Below are 18,147 nucleotides of genomic sequence, written 5' to 3'. Positions count from 1 at the left end.
TTGCCATTATTTTGATGGCATTACTCCTCTATGTGTCATATAATTGGGTATTACTTTTAGTGCTATATATAAAAAAATAAATGCATATTAAAATGTCTGTTGTCTTCAACAAATCTGCAATCATCTCATATAGGTTAACAGTAGGTTCTGCTGCTAAAGGCAGACGTGGCATACAACTTACACTTGCCCAGGTCTACTGATGTCATAATGAGCTCCATGCCCATTGGGTGTCTTATAGTCAGTGCCACTGCTGAGCCAGTACAGCGGTAGGGGCTGAATGCAGACTGTTGCACTGGGTGTAGGTCTGGGAGGCTGACTATTGTTAATCAGTCCATAAAGATCTGGAGCTCACCGATACTCTCTGTAGCCCCAGCTATTCTATTAAATTCCAACAGTGCCCGCCCACATCTGGCTATTTTCTGTCTGTCATATAAGTGTGGCACCATAACATACAGTAAACTGAACATTATTGGTAACCACTGATTGCTTAGTCTGATGATGGACTTACAAAGTATTTTAATGTACGGTTCTGCAATGACATTCCAAGAGTACGTCCATGTAGAAGATGTGAAGGAAGTATCCCCAATACAACTACAGCTGTAATCATCTGAGACAAATAAATTGTTGGACAATGTCACACCTGTAAAGTCGCCTTTACAATAAGTTTTAATTACAAGTTATACAAAATCATTACACTGGAACAGAGAAGTTCTCCCATAAACATCTTTATGTCAACCAGCCTTGATTGTCACTTTTTTAATTATCTAGTAGTCTCTGAGGTCAGCAAGTATTGCTATACTGGTCTGAGGAAAACATTGCCAAATCTAATGTGCTAAAAAGGAAATAGAACAGTCGCGCAGAGAGTGCCAACCTAAGCGTCAACATATCATTCATCACAGGGAAAGATAATCACTTATTGTTTTTCTTATTACAGAGACTTCCACAATAATGGGAAATTCTATCCCATATAATCTCCAATATGATTTAGATCACACATTACAAATTCAGAGTATTGCACCACATTCGTCACACCCCAAGTATACCTCTGAAATTACACAAAAAATGTTATGAATGACTGACACATATTTTGCTTTCTCACCTATACTGACCTATTGTACAGTGTCTGCGTAGTAGAGATCCAATGACAAGACCGTTCTCATAATTGTCTTGTACACCTGCCAGTCATTTAAATAATAGTTCTGCTAGTCATTTAAATAATTGCATGCAGCTGTCTAGGGCTTTCTCTGAAGCCTAGGGCTAAGCGTGGCCTGGGAACAGCAGTAAAAAAAATAATAATTATAATGATTTTTTACTAATCCCTGATATATAAGAACAGTCAAGATAGCAAGATAGTGGAGGGGTCAGAGGCGGTGCTGATGTGGTGGGAAGCGGTGCCCCTGTGGGGTCAGGGCCTAATTCAGACCTGATCGCAGCAGCTAATTTGTACTCTAATCGTCAAAACCATGTGCACAGTGACCCGTGTGAAATGTGAAAGGGGCCATGGAGAATTCCCATGTTGCCTGATCCCGGGTTATAAAAAGGGTTATTCCCGGGTTGAATACCAGGTCAGTGGCAGTGTAAACAGGTTCCTGTGTCAATGCGACCCGGGACCCGTTCACTACATAGTGAGAGGCGGTGCGGAGAAAGCTCATCATCCAGCGCCGCATCTGCCCCCACTGCCGGCTCCGCCACTATGGCAACCGACTCGGCATGTTGCAGGGTCGGGAAGCCTGCTGTTAGGATCCAATGCCGGATCCCACCTGTTTCCAATTCCCGGGTGGGATCCGGCATTGGAGATGTGAAAGGGGTGTTGGTTGGTCACAAGTTTCATTCAGTGAATGCTCCCTACTGCCTGGCCTGCACCAACAGTATGTATTACATCCTATATAAATCCTGAAACATGACTCTGCACCTATCCTGATGTCCTCTGTGTGTGTGATTGAGCATGAAAGCCATGGACAGCAAGATTCCGCTTATGGAGCTGCCTGACAATATGCTAAACAATTGTTTATTAACCTACTCAGAAGAAACCTCATTCACCACTGAAGTGTATGTCTACAGGTGTGTCCTCATACATCTTGCCTCAATACGCCATGTGTCGGCAGATGCCTGCCGTAAGGGAGCTGACAAGTCCTGTGCAACTCTTTTAGAGGTAAATGTATGAAGCAGTGACAAGAGTGGAGAAGAGAGCCATTGGAGAAGTTGCCCATGGCAACCAATCAGCATTGAAGTAACATTTATAATTTGCATACTATAAAATTATACAGAGCAACTTCTCCACTGGCTCACTTCTCCACCGTTATCACTGCTTCATACATTTACCCAGGGGCGGATTGGGATGAAAAACTAGCCCGGGAAACTGATGGAAGCAACCCTAATGGGGTCGGGGTTTGTTGAGTGGTGGGGTCTGTTGGGGACGTATTCCTCCTTATAGTGCCTGATTCAGAGTTGGATGCAGTTGCAGACCCCCTTACGTCTTTTTCTGCAGTTACGTCTGTGCATCTGAATATGCAAGGATTGAGACGCCCACTTTCAGGGGCCCAGTTATCAAGGATCGCATATTGTATGCGATCTGGGCGGTATCTTACTGCCCAGGATTGCATTGCAATATGCGATCCTATCGACGGCATGTATCACCCTGCACATGCAGGGACAAGGGCTCCGAAAGGAATAGTGACAGCTGTGCACAGGGGCCATTTCCGGCGGAGGGTACCTGTGGAACCCTGCCAGAACTACATCCCATGATATGTAGACCATAGGCTACAATTGTCTACCACAATCAGGAGATTGCGGTAGCTGCGGGCTGGATGCAGGTGACAACGGAGTGCAGGCTGCAGGCGGAAATGGAGGGATCGCAGCAGGTATCTCCGATACCTGCTGCGATCCCCCCTTCATACATTCAGGTGATACCTAGTATTTGCGGCTAACCCTCGAAAATGGGGACATAGCGGCAAATACTTTTTGATAAATGGGCCCCTCAATGTCTACAGGCAGGGTGGCAGTAATAGTGGGAAGCAGGGAGCAGGATGGGAGTATCAGAAGTGCAGAACAAGAGGTAGGAGCAGGTGGCAGAATGGGAGTAGTAGTAGTGCAGGGGCAGACTGGGAGTTGTGTTGGAGATCAGGGGGCAGGCTGGGAGTAGTATTGGTGGGAAGCTAGTGTCAGGCTGGGAGTAGTAGTGGTGGATATCAGGGGGCAGGCTGGGAGTAGTAGTGGTAGAGAACAGGGGGAAGGATGGGAGTAGTAGTGGTGGAGAGCAAGGGTCAGGCTGGGACTAATAGACGGAGGAGCAGGATGGGAGTAGAAGTTGGAAGAAGTGAGCAGGCTGGGAGTAGTAGTAGTAGTGGAGTGCAGGGGGCAAGCTGGGAGCAGTAGTGGTGGAGTACAGGGGGCAGGCTGGGAGCAGTAGTGGTGGAGTGCAGGGGGCAGGCTGGGAGCAGTAGTGGTGGAGTACAGGGGGCAGGCTGGGAACAGTAGTGGTGGAGTACAGGGGGCAGGCTGGGAGCAGTAGTGGTGGAGTGCAGGGGGCAGGCTGGGAGCAGTAGTGGTGAAGTACAGGGGGCAGGCTGGGAGCAGTAGTGGTGAAGCACAGGGGGCAGGCTGGGAGCAGTAGTGATGGAGTGCAGGGGGCAGGCTGGGAGCAGTAGTGGTGGAGTACAGGGGGCAGGCTGGGAGCAGTAGTGGTGGAGTACAGGGGGCAGGCTGGGAGCAGTAGTGGTGGAGTGCAGGGGGCAGGCTGGGAGCATTAGTGGTGGAGTACAGGGGGCAGGCTGGGAGCAGTAGTGGTGAAGCACAGGGGGCAGGCTGGGAGCAGTAGTGGTGGAGTGCAGGGGGCAGGCTGGGAGTAATAAAAGGGGAGTAGCAGGGGGCAGGATAGAAGTGGACAGGAATAGTTAGTTAAGATGACCTTTTCTGTGCAGCTCCCGGGTCCCGGCCACAGTCGATCCCTCCACGCTGATAGCTGGCTGACACAGGAAGGACAGCCTGAGTGACGGGTCCCGCTCCTCCAGCAGCTCACACCCATCTCTCCCTGAGTGGTCCAGGGGAGCTTGTACATGATGGTGGACGCGGGCTACACCTCCGCAGTGAGAGAGGAGGTAGCGTGCACAACTGAGCCTCTTTGCACTTTTATGCATGCACAGAAGCTGTATCCCAGCGCTGCCCGAATGGAGCCAGCCTGGGGTAGGGGAAAGTGAAGGCTGCGGAGGGGACGTTGGGACCGGCTAAACAGGGATTGGTCTGGCGTCCTGGCATCCCAATCTGCCCCTGCATTTACCCTTTAATGTCAGGTGTCTTTTTTCCAAAAATGTGTCTTATTCACAACGCTATGCGGAAAGGATGCAGAAGCAGACAATTACAATAATATGCAGCATGCCTCTATTCTCTGTGCGCCTGTGGCTGTAACTGCATACGAAATGATACATTACTGTGTTTTCTAGGAAAACACTGTAACGTACCATTTCATAATCAGATAGAGCCGCAGTCACACACAGAATGTAGGCATGCCGCATATCATTTTGGTCAGCATCGGCTGCTTGTACGTCCTATTTACAGCATTTTGTGAATATAAAGCATTTTATTTGAAAAGGTCACACGTAAAGACACTCAGCACTACCAAGTCATGCCACGGCACGGTGTTACCTGAACGGCTGTTTAACGTACAGGTAGGCTAGACACATCGGTAAGTCTATTTTCCATACTGGAGCAATTGGGGATGCATTCGATATCCCGGCTATCGGGATCCTGGCGCTCAGCATACCTGTGCCGGGATACCGACAACTATTCTCCATCTTGGGGTATCCACGACACCAGTGGAGGGAGAATAAATAGCGCACCGCGCCCGCAGCGTGGCGAGCACAGTGAGCCCGCAAGGGGCTCTTTTGTACTCCCCCCTCTGCCGGCATTCTGGCGGTCAGGATCCTGGCGCCGGTATGCTGGGCGCCGGGATCCCAACAGCCGGGATATCGATACCAACCCGGAGCCATTGGCATTAGATTGGAAGATATAACAAAAATAAATATGAATAGCAGCTTAGCCACTTCACCATGGGCGGTGGATTACATCTAAATAACCAAGCACATATTCACTCGTTTTAGTGTTTCACTGTAACCATGAAAATGTTATAATATTTTTATGCCTCAGAAAAATATTATAACAGGGCTATTGACAACTTATTATAATAGCTTTTATTTTATGTAATTTAGCTAAGCAAAAAGAGACATCAATTACACTTACCCTCCTACATATTTCCGATAGTTAGTTACATGTTCAGAGCAATCCTAGACACATACTACACTGTAAGCTGCATTTGTCTAGTTCTACCGATTATAGCGTTACCAAACATGTATACTTTTAATCAAGGCCTGAAGAAGTTATAAGGACATCAGACAGAAATGTGATTTATTGTGTTCCTTTTTGTTTTTCTACTTTTATATTTAACTTTTTGATTAAATAGGAGAGTTAGAGTCACCAGACACTCCAGGGGGTCTCCTCTATTTTTGTATTACTCTGGATCTATGAGCAATTACAATAAATGACAGTATTACATCCATATCAATATGGATCTAATAGTAATGCTGTCTAGTATAGCTGATTAAGCTATCACAAGAAAGAACTCGGAGGAAAATCCTAGTGACAACAAATGCTGACATCACTTGGATTTCCTGCAACAATGCAATACCACTCTGATGCCACAGCAGTGTACAGTGGTCAGTCTTGAACTCTGCAAACAACATCTGACTTGGTTCCTGGCACCACCTCTGCACCCGATGGCTGACAATGACAGCTGTGGTCAGGAGGTGGGGAGGATCGCCCATGACCCAGCAGTACAGAACCAGAAGATGTGTCATTACTACCCAGCATTTTGAACTGGTGTTAAAGCAGAGGTGGTGATATAAAGTGGGTGGTATGGAGATGGAACACTGTAATTATAATAAAAAATAAACATTACTGTAGAGAATAGCAGCTGCAATACATAGTTGTTTTTGCATTTCTTGTTTGCAAATAATATTACTGAATCCAAATATATAAGTTCATTTCAATAGGTACTTTTTCATCATAGCTTTGCTTTATATACAGTATTTATAAGGATGACGCCAAAAGAACAGCTAATTAAATGCTTATTTATCTAATTAAAATTTAAAATTAGAATTGTTTAATAACGTAAAGGTGATTATTGTATGTAGAATGTTTTAATTAAAGGCTTTAGGTTAATTGCTTAACCTAGTTATGTGTGCTGTACATTAATACTTATTTGCAAAACTGAGTTTAAATGTATTCTCTGTCTTTAAAAGTACCAGCCCTCGAATGATAGTGGACCTATAGTTGTGTGAGATATTTTACCTTATATATTTATCTTACACATAGAAGGTTGGTTTCAGTATGTCATGTAAAGTAAGGGACTAATTCAGATTAAGTTGTAGATTTGCGAAAAATTGCAAAATTTCAACTTGCTTCTCTAACATGCAGAGGGGGCTGCCCAGCACATGGCAAGGCCACCCCGCATGCCAGGTCCTGCTCCCCTTCCACGCTAACATGCGAGCACATCGCTATACAGCAATATGCTCGCATGATTAAGGTTGCAACCTGCCTATGCAGCCTAACTGCGAAGGCAGTCGGAGGGCATCCATTTTCTGGGTCGCAGCGGCTGCGTAAGACATCACGCAGCCACCACGGCTGCCCCGCAAAAGGTCAAGTCACACCTGCTATGTTATCGGAACAACGCCTCCTAAATTGTGCATCTACGCCCATAAAACGTGGCGTCGCCCCCCCCCCCCCCCCCCCCCCCAGGCTCTTAAACTGATTGCGTGTGATCACAGTTTAAGACCTTGCGCATGCCTGCATCGATAATAAGAACAAGGCCTTAGAGTAATCTGGTTCCTCAGTAGTAATGGTTTCCACACAATGGTCCAATGGTGTCCTTTATACTTTAGAGTGAAATCATAAAAGGGGACAACATAGTATAAAACCATAGAGATGTATTAAAGCAAGAAATGTATTGATCTGAAATACTGATCATTACTGGAGACTAATTGGATACTGACTGAATTATATCAACGGGAAGAGGAGGATGTCTATATTTCAGTGACTATGTCTGATTTTTTTTATTTTAGTTCATTATTTAACCCTATGGGGTATATTCAATTAGGGTAGAAATTGCAGTCTTGTCGAAAAGACGTCAGTTTTCGACTTTTTCAGGTTGGAAGGGGTTCCGACCTATTCAGTCCCGAGCATTTTTATTCGACAAATCGGGGGATTCGACTTGTCGAATAGTACGTGAATCGGTGGTATAGCTTCTGCGGGAAACGGGGCCAAATCCGACAGATTTTGGCCCGTTTCCGACCATCTCAGTTCGACTTAAAAAAAAGTCGAACTGAGATGGGGGACCTGAGAGGAGGAGAGGGGGGAGAGCCGCGGGCAGACGGGGGAGAGCAGCAGGGAGACAGGGGACAGCAGCGCTACAGCACAGCGCTGCAGGAGGTTGCGTAATAGCCGTCACTCATGGCAGCGTTCACCCAGCTCCAGCAAGTGGACGCTGCCATGAGGTGCTGCTGGCCGCGGCTGTCCCCTGTCTCCCTGCTGATCTCCGCCGTCTGTCCGCGGCTCTCCCCCCCCCCCCCCCACTCATCTCAATTCAACTTTTTTAAAGTCGAATTGAGATGGGCTTTGAATAGCCCTTGTCGGACGAGTGATGGCGGAGGGAAGGGGGGTCTGGGGGAGCGGCATGGCCTTCACTTGTGATGTCGATTGTGAGACCTGCATGCAGGTCCAACGGAGAATCCCGCAGAATGTTGTGTCTGAATTGGGCACACCGTGCCGATATCATCCTAGTGTTTATGCACCTTTAGAACATATATATGTTGTTATGTTGGAGGGGGCTGCTACGATCTGGCTAGTTTATGTGCCCTGACTGCCGATTGGGATCCCTGTCTTTATATATGATGATAACCACAGCAGAAAATATAATACTGTAGTACATGAATAGTAAGTGCAGCAGTTACCTGTATAGAATTCTACAGTATTATAATAACCTGTTCTGGAGTACAGGGACATTCTGAGTGAGACATTTCAGTTATTCATCAGTGAAGCAATGATTAGTGAGCTTGTCCTGTGTAAGAAGATTGCTATTTACGTGAACAGGTTACTCTGATTACATTTACAGCTCCTTTTTCTTCTCTTTGACCATAGTAAAATCTTTTACATAGGTGACAGTATAGCATTATGGGATTACACTGATGTGTACTGGAAATTCTGTGATAATGTTAAACTCTCTGAAAGCTTGTAAAACAGGAAAAATAAACTTCCAGAACCTGAATTCAAGTTGAATACCTTAACAGTGTATATGAGGTCAAAAGCCATTATGTGCGGATACAGCAAGTTCCCACACCTGTGAATAAGTCATTTATTGAAATGGAAGGCTGAGGGTACACACCTGTATGGGACAGATTGCAATCAGTGCGCTAGAGTGCAGCCAGAAAGTGTTCTGTGGGGCCTATGTACTAAGTCTTATTGATACATAACATGGAGAGAAATAAAGCACCCGCCCATAAGTTTCTAGCTGCCATGTTACAGGCTGTGTTTGAACTAATTCCGCTTATCTGTAAGACCATCACTTTATTTTGGAAGCCTTAATGCACCTTTCTTTGTGCTGTTCCCTCCATCCATAAATATAAGTGTATATAACCCAAACAAAAAAGTGCAAAGAGACTACAAACCTTTTATATCTGTGAACCTTATGCTATGACCTTTGACATCAATAGAATCATTCATGTATAGAATGTAGGAAAATTGAAAATTGATAAACTTACATACAAACACTAAAAGGCCAAAAAGAGACTTGATAATCAAATACATCTGCAAACGCCTCCAAATTTGTATAGATATGATCACAAAGCATCACAGTATAGACAATGTGTGTTACTGCACGTAGGGGGTCAAACAATCTACTGGGAAACAATGGTAGCATTCATCCATACAGGTCTATGCATTACAGGCATAACCTGGTCAGAAATAATATTCAGGCCATATGAATTAAATTATAAGTACAGTATATGAAAGGAGTTTTTATCATTATTATCTTTCGATTTATAAAGTGCCACAAGGGTTCTGTAGTGCTGTACAAGGGGATAACACTGACAACAAGAAATATAAGTGCAGATTAATATGAATAGTATATAAATTCACATAGATGATTAAAGTGAGCACTTAGCATAATTATTTTGTGACTGTTCATAGCAGCTGCCAATCTATAGCGTTTCAGAGTCGCTAATATCAGTGACACCACCAGCTACCTATCCACAGGCCGAAGCTGGCAGCTGCCACTTCCGATCGCTGTGTAATATTGAAACTGGGATTACTTCTACATTGTTTCATTGTATCCTTAGCATATAAAGCAACACAGGGAAAGTTTAGTGGTTCTTCAGCAGCCAGAGAAGCTTTATACGCTGTAACCTTTGATAGGAAAGGCGCTCCCATGAGATCAGCTCAGATATGTGAAGAATTCAGTGGTAAAGCACACTCCTTATCACAATGCTAGGAACAGGCACAGCACAACAATACAACTCCTGTCAGACAGATACTAAAGCTGCAGCTTCAATATAAAATTAGCAAAAGACCAGAAGAGAAAGAACAGGTTGTATATAGTATTTACCGTAGCGTACCACCAACTTGCAAATGCCATAGCTCTAGTATCCCGTTTTACTCCTCATGCACTTAATGAAATCCCTGGGTACCCTGCAATCTACATACACCTCTGTGTGAGGGGTGTGCTCTGGGCAGTACCCCGCCCATGGGAGGGTGTTGTGTTTTGGGGTGCACTAGTGACAGCAGAAACAGGGAATGCACAGGCACCACCACGCCCTGAGAGATCCTCCGTCCTCACCCACCCTCCCTCTATGTGTCATGCTGCAGACTGGGTGAGCAGCACAGGCTAGGGAGGGGTGAACCTCAGTGACAGGCAGCAGCTCAGCAAAACTAGGACATTCTCTGTTTATGGTGTAGGCTCACTACAGGCATCATCCCATATGCACAGGGCACCAGTCTGGAAGTGTAATGTCACACACTACAGAAACATAGCATAGCAAGCCCCACGGAGGTCAGACACAAGGAACACACATCTTCTCTTATAAGGGATCTAGTGAGTCCTCCCTGCACTTATCTCTGCCAGCTTGCAGTGACTCACTCCCAAAACACGCACCCATTCCAATGCCCCATGGCACCTCACTAGTGGCACACGACTTATGTGTTAATCATACACAGGTACAATTCCTGTGTTCCACTCTCAGCCTTATATAAATAAATGCCCATTGTCACTTACCTCTTTAGACCCCTTGGCACCTCCTGCGGGCTTCCTCCCCTTATGTGGCATGTCAGTGCAGAGACTGGCACACTCCGGCTTCTCCCTTGCTGTCTGTGCTGTTACCGAGCTGCAGCAAAAGAATAAAAAAAAGCCAAACGTGAAGTAGTTACAATGTGACTTCCTACTGCATGAAACAGCTTTTCCGACCCAGTTATGTGATACACACACACAAGCCCCTCCTCTGCCTGCTGCTGTGCTAGTGCCAAGAGACTGCCCTCCAGTCCTGTATCCTGGCCAGGGCTTCTACTGCGACCACTTACAGCAGGAACTTTTCTTTTCTGTTAATAGTTTGAGCGATTGGGGGAGAGAATATATTATAGCAGCCTAGATACTGCCTGCGGGACACGGGTGGGGCAATGTTGCTGGGCTGAGCTCTATTTGCTAACAGGACTCAGGAGTAAAGCACAACAGGTCTGGTAAAGAGTGCAGCATTCTTCAGGCCCTGGTGCTGCTGCTGGGAACACTCCTTTATCTCACTCCCCAGCAACCAAGTTGTGTGATTTACACTGACTGCTGCTGAGGAGCTGTTATTACTGTGCAGAGCTCTGGATGTATGGAAATGTCTGTCAAGTGTCACTTTTCTAATATTCTAGCTATCAACACTACAGTAGAAGTTCACATTCAGGGGCATAGGACCGGATTGCTGAGGTGCTGGAGGGGGTGTGGAGGGCTAAAATAGTACATGAGACATTTTACAGAGACATCTGAAGAAATAAAGTGTAGAGTTGCACTTTGTAAGTTGTATACACAGTAAAATTAACCTGTTAACTGACTAATTTTCTAAAAAAACAGTCAGAATTGTTTAATTATTATTATTTAATGAAATGTAAAATGTCAGGTAACGCACTCCTAGCTGCAGTCATATCCCATACGTTAGTACCAGTTAACCACTTAATTGCCATAGTCAGATCACATGCAACTGCGCCATCCCACTGTGTCCCCCAGTTTTTTTATTTGGCAATCCGTTCTTCAGATGTGCATAATATAATATTTCAAGTTAAAAAAATACTTCTTAAACTATATCTAAAAAAAATAATATTTTTTAAATAAAACAATATTATGAATGGTTTTGTAGGGAAAAATCATCAGTTAAATGGTTAAGACAGATAAGAGCAGGAATTCTTTACAAATGACAGTCAGGACTGGATTAAAACGTGGCGTGAATATAGGACTACAGCTCCAGACCTCCACATAAAAATATGTCCATAATCATGACAGAATAATGACTATCCACCAGCTGGCCGCACTGCTGTCCATAAATATTAAGTATTGTCTTGTACTATTTTAGGGGGATATTGTGGTTCATGCTGTAAGGGGTGTATAGTACATGCCCACATGGGATGCAGTCAATATACTGGCTATCGGGATCTCAGCGATTAGGAGATCAACGTTGGAATCCCGACAGCCTGCATTTTACAGACAGATGGAATCCCGGCACCCGCCCGGTATTTCCTCCCGGTTGGTGGTTTCACGCCACCATCTGACTGGGCAAAGATGCGTGGCGAGTATAGCGAGCCAGCAAGGGAACTTGCTGGAATTATGGCAGACAGTATGCTGCTGTCGGTATAGTGATCATATGTATCCCACCCACACGGCACTGGCCACACCCACACAGCACTTGGCATAGCTCCTCTGCTTCTCACAGTAGGCCTGTCACAGCTCCTGGGGTGGTGGTATGAATGATGGACCGTACAATTGGAATTTGTGGAGAACCTAGAATAGAGGCTCATAGTCTAACATATCAATGGCCTTCACCAGGGCACAAGGGGGATGGGCTTTGCTTCATCCGGTTGCGGCCCTCTGACTGGGTATCAATGTAAGGAATAATGGGTATGAAGGAACAGAGAACAGCTAGGCTGGTGGGAAATGCATTACCAGGGGACGGTCAAAGTTATAGGCCCTACACTCTGGGCGATATTACTGAATGATATGAACGATCTTGTTCATTAATGAACGAGATACCGTTCATATCTTTCAGTGTGGATGCACCAGCGATGAACCATGCACGGCCCCGCGCTCGTTCATCGTTGGTGCCCCGTCGCTTGTGCATGCAGGCCAATATGGATGATCTCGTCCATATTAGCATGCACTGCTATGGAGCCGGGTGACGGGGGGAGTGAAGAAACTTCACTCCCCCGTCACTGCCCCCCCGCCGCCGGGTCACCCCTCAGCCGTGTCCGCCGTAGGGCAGTTCGGCAGCGGATCGCATAGTGTGTAGGACCCATCAGGCCATATATCCTAAAGATTTATTTGAATAATACTGTAGCTTCAGAGCCAAAGGTAATCCATTTAAGAAAACAAAATGGTCTGACTGATTTAGAGAACCTAACCACCTCCACCCAGATTGTATTGAATCCTTGACTGGGGGTAGTTCTATACTAAGGTCCATGAATATACGGGTCTATGGATGATACATGCACCCACTGCCCACCAATGTTGTGCATGCATGTTTAGTCATGCCCGCCTTCCCTGTAATGCCAGCCCTTTATTTAAATTTAAGGTTTCATTCCAGACCATTATTTAAATGAGGTGTCCCAAGAGATTTAGCCAATATCTTTCGTCTTTCATATCTTTCATAAAATCATTCAGTGTGTATACGCAGTATCTTTCATGATCTATACCTCCCAGCTCAAGGGAAATTGTTCACCAATATCTTTCGTCTTTCATATCTTCGAGTGTGTATGGGTTCTTTAGAAATAGTGCAAAAGAAAATAACTGTTTTATACAAGAGAATGCTTTCTCAGCTTCAGGAAGCCACACCTTGGTATTTTATTTACTGGTAAATGCTATGATGGGAGCCACTGCAGATGAGTAATTCCTGATAAACTGTCACTTCATGAATGAACTGGGTGGTCTGGATGGCTTCATGGCACAATCCACGCTGAAACGCATCATCATGGACCTGCCTTTCTTTACTTAACCAGGATCTGATACACTGAGCATAATATGGGGGAGGGAGACCTTGGACTGCTCACTCTAATTACAAACATAATGAGAGGTGCTATCATGCTGAGACTTGTAGTTCCACAAAGAAAGATAAAATGTAGTGCCAATGCACACTCTATAGGGGTGGTAGTCATGTGACCGCCGGTCGGCTGACCGACAGTCACATGACCTCCTCCGTGAGCCCGACGGCTCACTATCCCGATGGTCGGCATGCCGACCAACAGGGACTATTTCCACTCGTGGGTGTCCACGACACCCATAGAGTGGGAATAGAACCCGTGGCGACCGCAGGTCGCCACCGAGCCCGCAGCGTGGCGAGCGCAGCGAACCCGCAAGGGGCTTGCTGCACTCGCCCCTCCCCGCCGGGATCCCGGCGTCGGTATGCTGCCGGGATCCCGGCGTCGGTAAGGTGACCGGCGGTCAGGAGACCGCCGGTCACCCGTACTACACCCCTCTATAGTACCAAGCACTACTGATCAGAATATTTATAATAAACTCTGCAATCTAACATAAAACAAAATCAAGGTGCTTAGCATGCTTTGGCCAAAATATTCCGTCCCACCAACCAGCATAAATTAACATAATCCCTAGTGATAATAAATGGGCGCTTTAGGGTTCTTGAACACATTACTCTGTTGTAAGGAGTCCTGGCCCTACTGATGTGTACATTGGATAAGTGCAGGTTTTATCAAATGTTTGACAGTTAAGTCTAGTACACACTGGGCATTCCCCGCAACGCCAATATTGGTGGCGGCGGCGGGGTGCATACAAGAAGTGAGCGACGGCGTGGGGGTCATTAACGATGCATGGGAGCACGCATCATTAACGACATTGAGTGTACACACTGGACGAGATTGTGAAAGATTTCGCTCAGATCTGCCCTTCTGAGCGAGATCTTTCATTTTCTTGCCTAGTTTGTATGGGGCTTTAATGTTGCATTTTATCCTGGGCGATAGGGGCCTATGTGTTGTGCTCAGTCACAGCATTTTTATTATATTCCTGTCAAAATTATATAAAATAGAACAGTTTAGCCCAGTGTTTCTCCTCAAGGCACACTATGGGGTATATAAATGTGGGCTTATAGAAGTGGGAATGTTGCCCATCGCAACCAATCAGATTCTACTTATCATTTATCTAGCACCTTCTAGAGGATAATAGCTAGAATCTGATTGGTTGCTATGGGCAACATCTCCACTTCTAAAATCCTGCACTTAGGTAAATATACCCCTAATAGTCCAGGTTTTAGTGATATCCATGCTTGAGGTGGTTAAATCAAAATAACTAAGGAAACTAATTAAGTCACCTGCACTCAAGTATGGCTATCCTTAAAACCTGGACTGCTAGTGTGCCTTGAGCACCGTGGTTGGGAACCCCTAGTTTAGCCTCTTGCCAGTTTGCATTATGCATTATACTAATCATACATTCTGCTGTTTACATAGCACACCCATGTTTTGCATAATCACACCTCATGTAAATACAAACAAACGTGTTGACAATATCATGGCGCACCCAAGAAATATATTTTAAACATAAAACTAACAACATTGGAAATTGGGACAATTTAGGCAATGGATGGCCATTGATGGTGATGGTGGTAGAAACCATTGATGGCCAGTAACTATTCAGTGTGGTGCCATCAATGGTTTTACCATAATTTTTGCGCATCCACGTCGGCTGGCTCTGCACTGCAGCTGTGAATGACAGCTCAGTCTGAGAAAGAGGCGGGATATCATATTCCTGGCTCTTACACACTGTGTAAGAGGCGGGGGAGGTGCAGGGCTGCTGGGTGACAGCCTAGACGACTCTGTGCTGCAGCAGCCCTGAAAACAACAGAAAAAAAAGCCATTGTGCATACTGTACAGGTAGTACTGATCAGAGCCGGCCCTAACCAATATGATGCCCTAGGCAATATTTTGGCTGGTGCCCCCTAGCACCACCGCTGGTTCCGCCTCTGACCTTGCACCTCTTTCCCAGTACCACCACCCCTCATCCATAGCAGTCCTTATTTTGGTGTTAGTACCCCCTATATTTTAAATAGGAACAGTTCGCACATTTGGCGTATAGCCCAAAAAGGGGTGTGTTTTTGCTGGCAAGGGGCATGGCACACAATAGTAACCCCAATTCCAATTACGCCACACAGTACTGCAGTTTTATTCACATTTGATCATGCGATAGTGTCCATAATTCATATTACATCCCACAGTAGTATCACTTTACCTTATAAACGTTACTACTCACAGTAGAGCCCCTTATTCACATTACATCACACTGAATTGCACCTTATTCACATTACACCACACCCTATTGCTCTTTATTCACATTAGACGACACAGTAGTGCCCTTTCTATACGCAATGCCACATAGTAGAGCACCTTATACACATAATGCCACACAGTAATGCCCCTTAAACATATGAGACACATTATTAATGTCCTTATAAACATAAAGTGCCTTACACATTATGACAACCTTATTAATGCCCTTTTACACATAATGTCCCTTACACATTAATGCCATTATACACATAATGACACACATAGTGCCCCCTACACATTTGCTGCACATTATTAGTGCCCCTATACACATAATGACACACATACAGTAGTACCCTGTTACACATATGCTGCACATTATTAATGCCCTTATAGGATGCACAAGCAGCTTCTGCTGATTAAAATGATATGCAGCATGCCTATATACTGTGAGATACTTTGTCTGTATCTGCATATGAAATGTTACACACAGAATATAGGCATTCTGCATATCATTTTAATCAGCAGAAGCTGCTGATGCCCCTAGGCATATCAAATGCCCTAGGCAATTGCCTAGTTTGCCTATGCCTGTGGCCTGCTCTGGTACTGATGGCAGGAAAGCATCTGGTTCTCTGACATCGTTGGTGAAAGTATTTAACATCAGTCATAAACTAATGTTTAGAATCATCGATGGGTGATGGCCATCCCTTATTAAGGCTACAAGGCAGATTTAGAGGTGGACACTATTTTTCATGTGCACCTGTGTAGTGATGGTGTTACAGTTGCACTGTGAATTCTCTTGCAGTGTGACTGACACACTGGAGGCATTTGGAAGGAGGAACATTTTAGTAAACAGGTGTGCGTAGGCCACCATTTTTTATACGTGCTGTAGCCAGAGACTGTGCCTTCCGAAGCAGATTCACTGCCCACATCAGCTTAGATGCGTGGATATTCTGAGTAATCTTAGGGTTATTCAGATGTCCGATGGCCTGCCCGATGTTCCTGATGGTGATCTGATGCTGCGTCTTCGGATACGTACAGCAGATCGGAGAAGCCACATGTGGGGTCACATTTGAAAAGACAACGCCTGCATCATTACATAACTTCTCAGATCCGCTGCTACCAAAGACGCAGCCCAACCACTCCTGCATGCACCCAGGGCCGGATTAAGCCCTCGGGGGGCCCGGGGCACCAAAGACAGCAGGGCCCCCCAGTGGACCACCAGCCCCCACAGTTACCCCCCTCCACCCTGCTCCTCACCTCCCGCGGTCACAGGCAATGGGAGCCGCGCTGCAGCAGGGGGAGAAGAGAAGACACCAGGCTGCCGGGGTATGAGGGATCCACGCTGCCGGGGGAGGAGTGCGGCTGTGCATGCGGCTTCCTCCCCCCTCCTCTCGGGCAGCACGGTCGGGGACTGAGTCAAGCAATCTCCAGCCTCTGCCGCCAGCAGCATCTCTCCTGGCAGCAGCGAAGGCTGGAGATTGCTTGACTCAGTCCCCGACCGTGCTGCCCGAGAGAAGGGGGGAGGAAGCCGCATGCACAGTGTGGATCCCTCCTGCCCCGGCAACCTGTAGATCGGTGCAGAGCTTCGGCCGGGGGGCCCCTTAAAACAGGGGGGCCCGGGGTACTGACCCCCGGGGCACCCCCCTTAATCCGGCTCTGCATGCACCTCTGGATCAGGACCCATGTCCCTAAAACACCTACTGTAGGTCACTGATCACACCTCGGCATTGTTAGGTTAGCTCTACAATTGCTTGATGTACATCAAAATCTTATGTCAGTATGTCTATGTACTAATGATAAACATTTTCCACATATACAAAGTCAGACATATTCACGGACAACCATACAGGACAGTGCTTGTAATATGACAATGAGGTTTTTATTAGAATTATTGATAAAATATATTTACTTTTTGTTTGTGTTGTATGGGATTCATATCTGACTAGAGAGTGGGTACAAATTACTATGTGGTGTAAAATGTCACGGAGGAGCACAGTAGGTTTAACCCACAATCTCTGAGTGCCACTCCGCTGCGACAAAAGTGGAACGTGATTCTGCAGACCGAAAATACCCTTTACGTATCTCTCTGCTGCCCCAGCAATGGTTATTTGTTAAATCGTATAACTCGCTTTAAATCCAAGTGATAAGCAAAGCAACAAGAAACGTGGCCTTATTGGGGCTCTATTGGTACATAGGCCCTTGAAAGTATATTTAAAATTTGCATTAGTTTTCCCGTAGTTTTTTTTCCATAAAATCGTACAACTATAATCTACAACAGAGTGGAAATGATACTGGACCTAATTCAAATGTGGGTAGAGTTGTTCAGTGGCAAACGCAGGATTTCTGGAGGGGGGTTTCCAAAAGTTTGATTTTAGAGCAATTTTTGCCAGCCCATAAAGGATGCATAATTAGCATATAACAGGCTATGGGGGGTCATTCCGAGTTGATCGCACGTAGCAGCTTTTTGCTGCCCGTGCAATCAACTAGACGCCGCCTATGGGGGAGTGGTTTTTTGCATAGCAAGGCTGCGAACGCTTGTGCTGCCCTGCTATGCAAAAAAAGTTTTGTGTAAAACAAGACTAGGGTAAG

General features: G+C 45.7%; 1 protein-coding gene across 6 annotated transcripts in view; it reads right to left on the bottom strand.

Moving 5' to 3' along the window:
* CAST (calpastatin) overlaps positions 1-18,147 on the bottom strand; it is a 358,547-nt gene that overhangs the window by 256,038 nt on the left and 84,362 nt on the right. For 2 of the 6 annotated variants that reach the window (XM_063964046.1, XM_063964049.1), the window contains exon 2: positions 10,316-10,424. In XM_063964046.1, coding sequence (XP_063820116.1) covers positions 10,316-10,366 — 51 coding nt within the window. In that variant the 5' untranslated portion in view covers positions 10,367-10,424. Of the gene's footprint in view, positions 1-9,649; positions 9,710-10,315; positions 10,425-10,523; positions 10,542-10,617; positions 10,746-18,147 lie in introns of those variants that run through there. The other 4 variants (XM_063964048.1, XM_063964050.1, XM_063964052.1 and 1 more) reach the window with 3 other exon arrangements.

This window comes from Pseudophryne corroboree, chromosome 1 (genome assembly GCF_028390025.1).
Source record: "Pseudophryne corroboree isolate aPseCor3 chromosome 1, aPseCor3.hap2, whole genome shotgun sequence".
NCBI classification, from domain to species: domain Eukaryota; kingdom Metazoa; phylum Chordata; class Amphibia; order Anura; family Myobatrachidae; genus Pseudophryne; species Pseudophryne corroboree.
The sequence above is the reverse complement of the archived record's forward strand: the minus strand, read 5'-3'. Positions and strand labels throughout refer to the sequence as shown.